Source organism: Sturnus vulgaris, chromosome 7, assembly GCF_052056855.1.
Source record: "Sturnus vulgaris isolate bStuVul1 chromosome 7, bStuVul1.hap1, whole genome shotgun sequence".
NCBI classification, from domain to species: domain Eukaryota; kingdom Metazoa; phylum Chordata; class Aves; order Passeriformes; family Sturnidae; genus Sturnus; species Sturnus vulgaris.
Window position 1 is genome coordinate 15,098,366 of NC_142249.1, and position 14,990 is coordinate 15,113,355.

Genomic DNA, 14,990 nt, shown 5'->3' on the forward strand with positions numbered 1-14,990 from the left:
TGTGAGCCCAGCTGGTTTTGAGCTGCTCAGCTTTTGCCATGTCTAGGTTTTGAGAGGAAGTGGAGTTCAGTGGGATGTTTGACAATCCAGAGTACATTTTTCTTCTCATTGTTGTAATAACAATTACATGTTTTATAGTGTTGATACTTTCAAATTTACAATTTAAGAGTCCTCGTCTTGTTTGCTTTCAGATTCTTCTCATTCTTTTCATCGAGATGAGACCATCGTTATTGCCCTGGCATCTGTGTCTGTACTGGCTGTTCTGATAGCTGCTCTGTTCTTTGGATACAGGATGCTTGCAGGTCGGGATTCACAATCTTTTTTGGCTTTTTTTTTTTTTTCCAATTGTTTGTTTGGCTATTGGTCAGTTTTACTTAGGTCTTCTGTTTTCCCCAGTCCCTGTTACATGCTTGTACATAATGCTGCTCCCCTGTCTCCTCTCTGACATTTTATGGTGATATCCCTTTCATAACAGTTTAGAGAGAGTTATGGCTTCTCTGAACTGGCATTTTGGGACCCATTTTTCTTCCACAAATCCTCTGCTCAGCACAGCTTCAGTGAGGTGGTGAACATGCTTTATAGTTATTGCTGATAACTTTGAATTATCAAAATAGTTGTGCAGCAGGTATCTGTAGTTTGTACCTTATCAGCACCTTCACTGCTCGTTTTGCTGACTTTGAGAAGATTTTACAGGACTCCTTTTTACTTGTTACATCCTTACATACAGCCTACAATATGTAATTCTGCCAGGTCCCAGGTAAGTTGCATTTTTTTTCACTTGGAGCATGTCCAGAAAGGAAACTGACTGATTTCCTCCTCACCTTCTTCCCCAGGAGACCGTAAACAAGGTTTGCACAGTATGAACATGATGGAGGCAGCAGCATCAGAGCCCTCATTGGATCTGGATAATCTAAAGTTGTTAGAGGTAAATATGCAGCTCAGTTATTAATCTTCATTTTTATTCAATATAATGCTTGTGGTCATATCTCAGGCATAGTTACAGTAATGAATGTATCAGTGCTCCTGTAATATATTCTTCTAAAGCACAATTTCAAGAAGAAATTAAAATAAAAAAGGGGTTACTGCAGGTACATTTTGTCCAATTCTGTTAGTAATATTGTTGGTATTAGCCAGAACATATTTTACCTTGAGAACAGATGCTGGAAGGTAGTGGGGGAAATTTGAATGTGCTATATTTCAGCATTGCATTGAAAAATCCATCTTTTTTGCTTGAAACTGCTTGCTTTTAGTATAATGTCCTACTGTAGGAATTTGAAATTCTTCAGTAGCACTCTTGGAAAATAGAATGTACTGCAGATACAGCAGTATATTTCAGCAGTGGTGCATTTATGTGTAGTCATTCTTCAGTGTGTGGCACTGTCTAGCTCCATGGCAACTACAGACCAACCAGAACTTTCTGCTCAGCTTGGTGTTAGATGTATCATCACAAAACTGCAAAATGTTATGCTTCCAATTGGTGTGTTCAATGGAACAATATGGAATGTTTAAAGCCTTGTAAAAAATGAGTAGAACGAGTGAGATGCAGAGTGGTGCTTTCCTTCTTTTTCCCAGTAGAAACCCCACCCAGACATGCAGTGTGGGTTGCTTTAATGGTGGCAGCAGACTGATGAGCAAAGAGCCTTGGGTGTCTCCTGCCACCAAAAAACTACTTGAGGCAGAGCTTAGGAGAGTCTAACAATGTGTATTGTGGAAAGGGTGCAAAGCCCCAGATGAAAGCACTTGTACTGATAGAGCAGTGACTTTCTCCAAGTCTGAAAGTTGCTAGAGAGATCTGCCCTGCTTGCTGTATGCTAAGGAGCTGACCCCTTACCCCCAGTCACAGGGTGTTGCAGGATGAATGTTTTAACCTGTGCTTGCCTTTTGACATCTCTGTGGGTAGATTACATTCCAGGATTGTACCTTGAACTGACTTGCTGCTGCTTTGCAGCCCAGTGATATTAAAGGACTGAGAAACAGAAATTCTCTCCAATAATGATACTTTATTTTTGAAAAATTTCCTATAAGACAATTTAATCATCTTTAGAAAGGTTACTTCTGTTTTCTCTTCGTCCTCCATTTGTAAGTATTTAAAATGTAAAAAGAGAGGCTCATGAAATCCTTACAATTTCATGGATGAGTCTTCTTGAAAATTATTTTAAATAGATGCATAATTCTTATGTAGTTGGAATTATTTGAGCTTTAGAAATTAGGGCTCTTCCTGAAGGTGGTCCTGCATTTTGGTTTAGAGTGAAGATCACATCTTTCAGTTACTATGGAGATGTGAAAGGCATTCTTGAAGACTGTTTAACATAGTGGGGGCTAGAATAAAGATTCACAGGTAGTCAGGAATTACTTCCTTCTGTTAAAATCTGTTTACCTCTTTTGACATGTATTTTGCACTAGAAATGCATATTTTGTTATTACCAACCTGAAAGGTACAGCTTATAAACTGTCCTAAACCTAAAATGTTTCACTTAATGTCTGTGATTTCTGCAGTGAAATAAATTCATCACATAAAAGCTATAAATCTTTTTAGGCAAAAATTAGTAAGAGAATTAGCAGCACAAAACACGTGTGTTTTATTGATTCTGTATATAAAAGTACTGAATAGATTATTTATGATATATTTACTGGCTATTCAAACTAGAAATCAATTTAATAAGACTTATGTTGGCTTGTGCTGAGGTTTCCAGCTCCAAAATAGCCTCTAATTCTGGTTTTTATTACAAAATACTTACTATCTTCACTGTTCTTATAGTATAAGTCAGGATAAAAGTTGGCATACAATTCTTGTAGAGTGAAATCTTGGTTTTCACCTATTCTTTTGTGAACTAATGATGTGTATGTTTTGCAGTTGATTGGCAGGGGACGATACGGAGCAGTGTATAAAGGCTCCCTAGATGAACGCCCGGTTGCTGTGAAAGTCTTTTCTTTTGCCAATCGTCAGAACTTTGTCAATGAGAGGAACATTTACAGGATTCCACTGATGGAACACGATAACATCGCCCGCTTCATTGTGGGGGATGAGAGATTCACTGCAGACGGCCGCATGGAATATTTACTGGTCATGGAATACTACCCCAATGTAAGTGCTTCAGAAAAATCAATGGCATTGGTTAAGAATCCTAAGTATAGCCACGTGGAAAGGATGTACTTTAGATTTTGGAGGTGCTTCTTGCACAGTAATGTAAAAAAAAATCCATATAAATGACAATTTTAATGGACTTTATTGTGGGTTACTGTAATACCCTTTTAGATTTCCTAGTTAGTGCTACCAAATGTCTTACAAATTCCTAGCTGTGGAGTATTTGCTCTTCATTTTGGTGTAATTTTTTTTATTCAATGACAGAATTTGAAGAGTTATTTTTACTTTAAAATAATTTAATAAATTTAAAACTTCCTAATATTAAGACATTGTCTCATGACCTCGCTCAATAGCTGTAAATAGTGGGGTTTTTTACAGTGAAATGTAGTTTGTGGTGATATAAATCATGGTGCCTCTTTATCCTGTTATCTTCTTTAAAGCTTTCTGTGGCATATACTGATGATGTAGGACATGTCTTATGAAGGCAGCCTTGCTTTCCAGAACCATATCTTAAAATCTCCTCAGCTAACTGAATGCTTGTATTTCTCAAATTCATGGATTAGGGTACTTAATGTGTGTGCACACACATATACAGGAACACTTAAAAATATGCAGTGTGAATGTGAATAGCTTTCCTGAAAAATCATAAAATGTACGTGGGGGTTATATATATGAAAATGCAAAAAATTGTTTTGGGTTTTTTTTTTCTTGCCTGTGTATGGGAAAGAATTTTAGTTATTTGGTTAAATAATTTTTTTAACAAGCTTTTTGGTCTCATGTAAGCAAACTCCTGCAGTGTGTGAAGGGAATGGCTGAAGCCTGATCTTTTATAGAGGCACTAGGACAAAAGCTGCTTATTTGAATAGCAAAAAGAAGCAGAACAGTGCTAAGTAGCAGTAATGGTGGCCTGTCTTAGTCTCTGTGTATATTCTTGTATTGAAAGTTAAATGCAGCCATGGAAATATATTCCTTAAACACAGGTTTGTATTTACACACATATACACTATATACTAACTTAAGGCAACAAAGCACAAATATGAAAAGAGTGTCTTTACTGAAACTTTAAGTGAGAACACACTTGATCATGTCAGCTTGTAAGACAGGCATCGAAGAAGAGATTGCAGAAACTAGGAGTGACCATGAAAAAGGTCAGTTGTGCCCATACCACGTGGACAGTGGCAAAGCATGTGATTCTGACCAAACTGGCATACTTTCATGTAATAAAATGAAAATTAAGTAAATCAAGTGAGTATTCTGTTCCTGGGAGGGCGTAGCATAACTGTCTTCACAGGTGATCTGGTTTTGCTGTTTTCTTGAATGAAAGGATTTTCAGTTGAAATGTAATTTGATTGAAAATTGTGTCTTGTTGCTTATGTAAACAGGCTCTGTTAATGACCTGATTAAATGTACAGATGAAGCTTATGACATCATATTATCAGATTCTTTCCCAATGTGGTATTAAGAACAGCAAGATTAGTCTAAAATCAATCCACTGGTTGTTTGGAAGTCATTGGAAAAAGTGCACAGCAGGTGTAATTAATGCACAGTGTGATCTGTAATTCAGTGAGCAGATGTTCTGCTGTATGTGGAGTTAGCAGCAGAAAAGGAAGCCTGCTGTGGCAGCCCTGCTAGAAGGGAATTGCAGCGTTCAGACTGGAGCCATAAATCTGATTTCAATAAGGACTAACCAGTACAAGATGTGCAGGTGAAATATTCCCCATCCAAAACATATTCTCCTGCAAAATACTTTCCTTCCTGAAAATAAAAACACATAAACCAGGGCATTTTTACAGAGAAAATTGTTCTTGGTGTTACCTTGGTGAAAGCAAGACAGATAGATTTGACCCAGGTTGTGTTTTCATCCAAGCATGCCTTCAGACCAAAGGAAATAGGCAAGTAAAAGGAATGATATGTGTATTTATCAATCAACATGTTGTCCTTGAGACTCTGAGGTGTAGTAGGTCACTAAGGGAGTCGGTTGTGAGGGATGAAATAGTAGGAAATACATAATAGCCACAGAATTATTGCCCCAGTAGTCAGACACTCTTGTCCCTTTAGAACAACAGAAAAATTGTTCTAAACCACAAATACAATCTCTGCTTGTTAAAAATATCAGTTTTATCAAAAGTTATAGTCGGAAAAATATCCCAAATTTAACGTGTAACTCATGACTCTGAGAAGATAGTCTTGATTACAAATATCTCTCTCTCTGAATCTTGACTAAAACTTTTCCTGGTTATCCTTTTAACTTCACAAAAAGCATAAAATCACAGCCTTCAGCTAGCTTTAAAAACATCAGGTGGTGGGCAGGCTCTGCAGCAGAAGATCTTGAAGCTGGTTTAATAGAGCTTCATGTAATGATATTTCCCAGTCACATCATGACAACAGTCCTCTGACCTCCATTAGAATGGGCTGGAATCTCAACCCACTAAACCAAGAAAAAAAGCCAAGCTGATGACATTTGGAGGCTAATAAGAGGGCTTATATTTCTTACAAAGCTGTAAACAACAAGAAAAAATGTGAAATTCCTTTATTTCTAGGTGGACTCAGAGCTTTTTTTATGTATTACAGAACCTCTTTGAAGTTCATATAACAGCATTTTAAACAATGAAAAATTACTTGTGTGAACTTGCACGAGTGGCATTCAGTCTGTGTTTTCACTGAAGATGTCACCTCTTGTTCTGCACAAAGTCTGAAAAGGTGTAAGACTGCCATGATTCTATTAAGAAGTGTCAAGAACTTAGTTTTAGTCTTAGCACTGGATTAAAACAATGTCTAATGTTTTGGTCACTTTAAATTCTGGGATCTGTGTGCCTCCATCTGAATTGTGCATCCATAATATACCTGAGTGTCAACTCCAAAGGAACACGTACCAAATTTTTATGAACCAAACATTATAGAACTTACTTTGAAATTTTATGTATTTAGTTGCATCTGATAAGATGTTACACATTGGTGCATCTTTAAGATTAGACTTAAATAGGCAAAACCAGGGTAGTTTGTAAAAATGTAATAAGCATGCAGAGTTAGGCATATTACGTGCACTTTATTTTTGAGGATTTAGTTTGTTTAAGTATATTATCACTGGGGACTGTGCATCAAAGGTGTCAGTTTGCAGTGTCTGGCTCTTGTTTTGGATAGCAGTCTCAGTTTCTAGAATATCTCAATAGCACAATTGACACACTTCCTTCTGGTTTTCTTAGAGATATCATGAGAAATCACTAGAAGATCCCCCATTTTACACATCTAACTTCACTTTCAAGAAGAGGGGAGCATGACATTCTGTTTTTCCATGTTTCTTCGGTGCATGTGGACTCACTCCTATTTGGAATTCCCTTTGGGGTGTTTCTGTTTTGATAAATAGATTATAGCAAGACCTGTGAGAGATGTTAAGTATTCTGTAAGGGATAATGGTCTAAAGCCCACTTTTTGGAAACCCAAGCTGTTACATCTGCAGGTGCCTTTATTCTGTTCTGCAACAAGACTTTTATAATTAGTAGCATTTTTTTCTAGAGACAATCCCTGTTCTTCTGTGATAAAATTTCTATTCCACTTTAGAGAAAGGAAATGGCAGCACTGGAATTTAATGAAACTTCAGTCAAGTCTTGTGTTTTAAAGCATGTGGGTAAACACATAAGCAGTTGCAAATTTATACCTTTTAGAAGCAGTGGATAAAACCGAGTCTCAAAAAAAAAAAAAAAAAGATTTTGAGTTATTCTACTGGACAATGATTTTAATCCGTGTTTTTTGTCTTGTCTTTTTTGGGGGCTCTTTTTAGGGCTCCTTGTGCAAATATTTGAGTCTTCACACAAGTGACTGGGTGAGCTCCTGCCGTTTGGCTCACTCTATAACTCGGGGCTTGGCGTACCTGCACACGGAGCTGCCTCGAGGAGGTAAGGCCAGGAGGGCATGCAAAGATCTCCAGTGTATTCTTATTTCTATCAGGTAGTAGATTCCAGCCTTTCTTTTGTCCTGCTGTGAGTAGGAAATGATGAATGCAAATAGAGATTGCTCAGAACTTCTGGTGTGTTCCCTCCTCCTGAACAAGCCCATGCTATGGGCTCTGTGAGCCTTGTGTAAAAACAGAGCCCGAGGTGGGAGAGCCCCAGAGAGAGGCAGGAGGAGGCAGAGCTGTGCAGTGCTGCTGTGTCATGGCAACAGACTGGCTGCCTCTGTGGCAGAGGGCAAACAGGTGAGGTGGTGTGTCTGATTTTGCAGTTCAGAAACAAATCACCAATGCAATTTTTAGTTTGTGTGTGGACTGTATGCTATAAAATGAAATCTTGTAACCTCACTGTAGTTTTATTTATCACGTCTCTGGATTTTTGTCTGAGGGTTTGGGCTAGTCTTTGCTGTATACAATCAATACTGCTGGACTTCTGGTACTTAATTAGAGTACTGGCTGTGACAATATATTGACTTGGATCTTTCTGTCTCTGCGTGCAGGCTTCAGCCAGTATTTCAGCAGCTGAAGTATCATAATTATAAAGTAGATATTCTGAGATCTGGGATGTATCAGGCTACAGAATATGGCCTGGCACTGAAACGTTAGGTTTTTGGCAGTATATAAAAGGCTGGTTTCATTATATCTACATTAAGGTGCTAATGTTTGGATTAAAATTTCAAGCTATGTTTCTCAAATGTTAAGCATGAGCACTAGCAAAGAATGACAACTAAAAATGCTATTAAAAGTGCTGAAAATACCCAAATCAGTATTCCTATGTGCCATTGAAACTGCAGCTATCATCTTAACGTCATCATTTTGAGATGTGCAGACAGGTGTGTCCATTGGCAACCAGAAAATGTGTAAGCTTTCCATCATAAAGGAGAGACAGCCACAGTCTGTGAATGCTAGGAAGGAACACATGGAGTAGAATAAATTCCACAGTAAAATGAGTTCTGTACTGCTGGCTGCTTTACTAACAAATTAAATAAAATCCAGGAACAACTGAGATTATTCTTTGGAAAAGATCAGATCCCTTGCAAGATGAACATGTTCAGATTCTCTGGAATAATATTGTCTGCATATCTTCTGAATAAGTGCCAATGGTAGTTCCAATTATAATGTGAATAATTGGTGCTGCATTTGACACAGGAGTGTGGAAATGACAGAGAATATTTGGAATGGCTGTTAGGGCTGTGACAGCAGGTCTGTGTTTAAGTATACAATGTCTCTACTGCCAAAATAATGCTGAAATATCCCTTGAGAAGAAGACTGTTGGCAAACATTAGACCTGTATATGGCAGTAGCCTAATATCATATAGATACAGTGAAACTCTGGATGCCAGTCAGTTTTATGTAGATAGCTTCCTCTGGAGCTCGTTGTAAAGAAGCAAAAATGTTAGCTTTCTAAGAAAATAAGTTGATTTTCTGTTTATAATAGCTGAGCAGACATAATGAGATCCTCTCATTTTGCCAAACGATAGAATTGCTCCAATAGTAACGAGCCCTCCGTGTGTCCAAACAGAGCATTACAAACCTGCAATATCCCATCGGGACTTGAACAGCCGCAATGTGCTGGTGAGGAACGATGGCACATGTGTCATCAGTGACTTCGGGCTCTCCATGAAATTAACTGGCAACAGACTGGTACGACCCGGTGAGGAAGACAATGCAGCCATTAGTGAGGTAAGTACAAACGTTGGATGAATGGTCAGGTGGTACAATTTCTGCAATGGGGAATGACTGCAGTATGGGTGACAAGTGGCTCAAGCCTCCATAGGAAGAAACTGGTTTTATTCTGAAAAAACTCTTTACAAACCTGCCCTTTTGAAAGGTGACAGATTGGCAGACTGAAGTTTCTGTGTGAGATATGAGAAGACACAAGGCAGCTTTGGCTGCCATGTTCTCTGTGATTATGTGGTACAGGTCCCTTTGGTCTTGTACTGCAAATGCTAACTGAAGACCAAACATTTTTAATTTTTGGTTTTGGTGTTAATTTTTCTGAAATGGTGACATACCACATTCTGCATCATCTGCTTGACATCTAATACAGGCTACTGAAATACAGTAAGACTGTTTTAAACAGTGTAGTTGTTGTCTGCGCTTTTACAAAAAAGCTTCCTATGTCATTCAAAGAACATGCTACACAGTGCTAATCACTCTCCCTTAGAAAGCAAGTGCTAAATTGAAAATGTCTAAGAGCAGAAGAGCTCCATCTAGATTTTCTCATACTGAACAAAGAAACAGGGAAAGTGCTGATTAAAATGCAGGGATGTGGAATAGGCCTTTGACAAAATACTGTCCTACAAGTAACCATGAGTAAGTGCTCTGATCTAAAACATGTCCTAGTGAAAATGAATAGGTACCTTCCAAGAGTGTTAATAACCTTGGACTATAGAAGATGGAGGGTGGAACCTTGCTGACAGTCCAAGAATAGAGAACAAGTTTCCTTTTCAGCAGAATGGACCTCTTCCATTATGATACATACCTTGGTGTTTAACAGAGTCATTTCAGGAAAAAGAAACACTTGTACTGTATCATATTTCATATGAGTACATTATGTAGGGAACAAAATAATTTTGTTTTGGTACATACAAAAAAGTGACAGAGTAGGGGAAGGGTTTTGTTGTGACTAGACTGGTAAGAATCCAGAAGCTGAGGACATTGATTAGGAATGAGCTGTGCTTTCCTTAACTGTAGAAAATACCAAGCAGAACAGGGCATTAAAAAACTTAATTGAATTTGGAGATGATTTCCTGATGTGAAGCTTTGATTTGATGTTTTCCCAGGTTGGTACAATCCGCTATATGGCCCCAGAAGTGCTGGAAGGAGCAGTGAACTTGAGGGACTGTGAATCTGCTCTGAAACAAGTAGATATGTATGCCCTGGGCCTTATCTACTGGGAGATATTCATGAGATGTACAGACCTCTTCCCAGGTAACGAAAAGAACTGGAGAAAACCAGAATAATAGGAAGTGGCACCAGCAACCAAGCTACTCCTGAGCCCCAGCTTTTGGAAGTGGAGAAGTTCCCTCAGTTGCTTCTGCCATTAAGTCGGTGCCATCTAGTGTTCGAGGTGGTGCTTGTCAGGACAGTGCCTGTGAGGGCGAGGCGTGGTTCCTGCTGCAAGGCTCGGTATTATCTGCTCAGTAATACCTTGGTGTTACCTGCTCAGGTGGTTTGCAAGCCTCGTGTTAAGTGCCGTTTGAGCATTATTATTGTTGTTATTATTGTCCAGAGTTTAAAAACATTAAGAGTTAAAATTATGGCAGAGGCAGTGTTTCCAGTTCTGAGAACTGATAGAAGTGCCTGAAGTGTCTTTCAGACTTTTCATCATGAAAAAATGCTGTGATCTAATATAGCCTTTAGTCAGTTGTACTTGTATTTATGATAGGACACTGAAAATTCAGGGAAATCCTCCCTGCCTGTAACATGAACCAAAAGGAAGTAGACTTAAAATTTACACATGGGATTGTGCCACATCCACCCTCTTCTTCCCAAGCTACAGCAAATAGACTGAATCTAAAATGCAGCAGTCTCTATAGTCCAACAGCTGTGCTTTGTGTGCAGAGGCTTGTAATCTTGCTGGGCTTCCTCCTGAATGAAGTACATTAATAAAATCAGTCATTGGGCTTTCACAAAAAGTAGGTGTCATCTTCAAGCTCCAAGACATTCCTAATGTGCCACTGAACCAGCAAAGTCTGAGGATGCTATCGTTTGATAGGTTTCTGAACAGCACTTAATTCATTTGCAGTTAATTCAGCTTTTTTTGGAAGTTAGACTTCGGGGAAAGTGGGGAACATCTCGATAGACAGAAACTTTGATAATGCCTTTCATCAGCTGAAAGCCTTTGCTCTGCCTTTTAATCTGTGATTGATTTTTTTTTCCTTTCTTTCTTTTGCTAACAGGGGAATCTGTGCCAGAGTACCAGATGGCTTTCCAGACTGAAGTCGGAAACCATCCCACTTTTGAAGATATGCAAGTCTTGGTGTCTAGAGAGAAGCAAAGACCAAAATTCCCAGAAGCATGGAAGGAGAACAGCCTGGTGAGGGAGAATATTTTCAAAGAAATAGTGATTTAACCAGCTTCAGGGTGTACACATTTCTTAAAAGCAATTTTTTAGGTTTTGGGGTTATTTTCCTCTTTGTTAGTATTTAAGGATTGGGAGCTGTTTCTGTCAGGACTTTTTAAGTATTGAATTCAGTTTTTAAAAGTTATTGACGTGAAAACTAAATTTCGTTTAAGAAAAAATGTTGTTATTGTTGTTGCATGCTGCAGTGTGATCTGCAGAAGGTAACCTGTTACATTAATTTTAGACACTGTATGTAGTATTGTACATGCAGTGCTCATGTGTTCTCTGTGTTCTGAATAAGAAATACCAAGCCATTTTTTGTCTTCTGACATCTTATAAACTAATAAAAGTGAACTAAAATAGCTGGCAAAAACGTCAATATACTCTTCCAAAACTAAAATTGGTAAACATTGTAATAAACGTCTTTGAACTTCTATAGTCCTCAGGATTTGCAGAGGCTAAAGTTTCTAGCAATCATTTCATTATAACTACATAAAAAATTTTATATGGCTTCATTTGATCTGCAATTTTTATTTTCAAGACTATAATCATAATATTGTTTGTTGTTTTGAATGAGTGTAGCTATGGCTTGCAGCCTTGCTCCTGCAGGCCAACAAGTTAGAGCAAGTCAGCTGAACTCTGGTGAGAGTCTGTGCTGGCTTTCGTGTGCAGCAAAGGTCAGGTAATGTGAATCCCCTTGGCTTAGAGGTGCCTATTTGTCTTTTTTTACAAGCAAGTGCTATGCAAACAGTTACTGGGTTCCACCTGATACAAGGTGATACAGCTTAATTGCAAATATGAAAACGGCAAATTTGACTGTTATTGAAAAAGATACTTCTTGTTACTCCCTGATAAATGATGCCCTTCAATCTTCAGAGGCTTTAGTGGTTGATAAGTTTGTAGTTTCCGTGCAGATGAGGAGGAGCCCAAGGCCTCACCTGTGCTGGTTCTTGTAAATATGTAGGAACCTGCTTTGAGACAGGAGCGTAGCCTGCAGTGGTACAGTGCAGTAAAACATGTTGTAACCCAGCTGAGAAGTGCTTTTATTACACACTGCTGGCCACCCAGTCTTGGGGGCAAAGCGGGGTAGAGCAAAAAAGAGAAATCAGTGCCCAAAGTATATAAGAAATCAAACAACAGCTGTTTTAACTATAGCCACATGGGCAAATGCAGCGTTGAAAGAACCAAGCTTGACAGCTGTTTCTGAAGACAGTTAAAACTGAAACAGCTCAAGGTTCGTTTTGTTTTGCAGACTACCTTTTTAAATGTTAATTATGTTCTAGCAAGCTGATAGACTCCAGCATTATTAGATGATCCCCACATTTAAAATGCCTAACACATTCTTTATGTTGTTACTAACTTTTTTTTCTGGATAATCAAAATGGTGATGGTAACTCCAGCTCTAAGAATTGATCTACATCGTTGCTTTAAGAGAAAAGAAGAATAATCACAGGTGTCAAACAACTTCCTCCACCCTATGCCAATCTAGGATGTCTGAGCACTCCAGGGCAGATAGTGTAGAAAATTAAGCTCCAGATAACCTCACTCTAGACCCATGTCCTAACCTCCTGTATATAATGCATGGGATAAAAGACTTTTTTCCATTATTTGAAGCTCTGCTGATATGTTGGGTTATGACACCTTCATGCAAATTGTTCTATGAAACAAATGCATTTGTCCTTTTTATTAGAGAAATATAAATTAAAAATAATGGTTTTATTAAATCACATAATTAAGGTACTCAAAAGATGTGAACTCCTGATTTGTGATTACCTATGCAGTCTTAATCTGCTTCTGGAACCATCTATGTTATGTTACAGACCTTGATTATCAGTATTGTTTTTTGCAGTATAAAGCAACAACCTGAGCACAGGATGTACATAAAATAATTTAAAGGCTTTGAACTTTGTTGAAATGTTACAATATTCTTGTCTCGCATGTCAAAGTGAGGTCCACACTTGACTTCAGAGGTCAGCACTGAAGGATATTAACAGAATAATAGAATAATGCAGATTTCTGGTCCTTTCTGTTTTTTTTGATGAGTACTAATACTTGTAAATAGTTCATTTTAGCATAGTTCTTTCGAACTGAAATAGAAAACACGTTATCGTGGTAAATGTGACGCTGAAGAACAGTTTTGATAACTGTCTGTACTGTGTTCCTCTAATGATCCTTAACACATCAAAAGGAAAGGATCTGTTAGAGGACAGACAGTATTAACTTAAACACTGGTAGAATTTCCTGCTGGTGAAACCTGTGGAGAGAGTCCTGCAAAGAGGCAAGGCAGGAGATTAGGGTGTCCACTGACTTAGTCTAAATTGCGACAAAATTGGGTCCTACAAGCTGAATGAAGGCATTTTATTGTGGGATCTGGTACCCTATCTTGTCCTTGTCCCTGAGGATGTTTTTAGACTCGTGTCCCTCAGCTAAGGGGAGGATATTGGCTTATCCCCTCTGTGATCTGCTGTGGGAGGGGAGATGAAAGGTTTGCTGTGTGGGGAGCTCATCCCCACCTGTGCAGCCAGAGCTGCATCCCAGAGCAGCAGTGATTGCCAGATGCAAGCGATGCCAGGAGCCCACTCCATGGGTGAGGAGCTCCTGGCTCATGCTCAGAGCTAGTCCTGGCTTCCAGTGCCAGAAGGGCACAAGGCAGTTCTGGCACTGAGACAGTCAGCAGGACCCACTGAGTGCCTTAGTGCCCAGCTGGGATTATGCACAGTCCTCAGTGCTGGATAGGTTAAAGCTGGGCTGTAGACGTGGGCTGTGCTGGCAACCCAGATCCTCTTCATGGGCTATGGCCTGGCAGCAGGGGCCCATAAATGTCTGCCTGGCTTTTGTACTCCAGATGGAGTGGAAACACAAGTGTTCAGTGCTTGTAATTTCAGTTGTTTCCTCTCTAGTTCCCTGAACATATGGCAGCACATTTTGGAGGTCTTGAGCTCTAATCCTGACTGTACAGTTCATCCTGCAGTGTGATGCCAGGAACACATGTGTGTTTCTGTTTCTCCACCTGTAAAACAAGAGCAACGAAAACCTCCTCCCATGGCGCAGACAAATTCATTGACACTTACGAGACATTTGGGTGTCAGTGTGGTAAACAGAGGAAGACAAGGATGATGAAGTGAGCATGGCTGTTATTTACATTCAGTGCAGGGGAGCAAGGCAGTGACCATTAGCAGAAATGTGAGAATAACTGTGGCAGCATTTCCGGAATATCAGCAATCCTTAGTACACAGCTCCCATAAGGCAAAGAGAGGGAGCAGAGCATGAATCCATCAGAGGGCTGGCTGAAGGTTGTATGGACATTGGTGAATGTAGCTTTTCCTAAGTGTCTTCCCAGTTGATGTGTGTATGTGGGGTGTGATATTAGACTTGCATATTGCAATTATTAGGTTAAATTAGCTTTGAATGAAATTGTGTGTCTTCTGTTTCTCTCCTTCACCAGCTTGTGACTGTTTTCAGGCATGCAGAATGCTGCCATAAAACAGTGAATCAGAAGCACAATATAAAGATTAAATAACTTAAAGGAGTTTTGTCTCCTGGCAGGCTGTGAGGTCACTTAAAGAAACAATTGAAGATTGTTGGGATCAAGATGCAGAAGCTCGACTGACAGCACAGTGTGCTGAGGAGAGGATGGCAGAGCTCATGATGATTTGGGAGAGAAATAAATCAGTTAGTCCAACAGTCAATCCCATGTCAACTGCCATGCAAAATGAGAGGTAAGAAAAGAGCACATTTGGTTTAGTCAGCAGGAAATGCCCAATGCAGCACTCGGCTCACTCCAGGACAGAAGCTGCACCCATTCAGTGGTGTGTGTTACATGACCTAGTCTGTATATGGGTACTGCATGGCATAATCCCTATTGCTTGTGTTCTTAGGATCCTCCTGTG

General features: G+C 39.2%; 1 protein-coding gene across 1 annotated transcript in view; it reads left to right on the plus strand.

Annotated features, from left to right (window-relative positions):
• The window catches only part of BMPR2 (bone morphogenetic protein receptor type 2), a 105,639-nt gene that overhangs the window by 79,389 nt on the left and 11,260 nt on the right, over positions 1–14,990 (plus strand). Inside the window, exons 4-11 of the mRNA XM_014879406.2 lie at positions 192–302; positions 834–925; positions 2,855–3,085; positions 6,864–6,978; positions 8,554–8,714; positions 9,818–9,965; positions 10,937–11,073; positions 14,647–14,819. Coding sequence (XP_014734892.1) covers positions 192–302; positions 834–925; positions 2,855–3,085; positions 6,864–6,978; positions 8,554–8,714; positions 9,818–9,965; positions 10,937–11,073; positions 14,647–14,819 — 1,168 coding nt within the window. The remainder of the gene's footprint in view (positions 1–191; positions 303–833; positions 926–2,854; positions 3,086–6,863; positions 6,979–8,553; positions 8,715–9,817; positions 9,966–10,936; positions 11,074–14,646; positions 14,820–14,990) is intronic.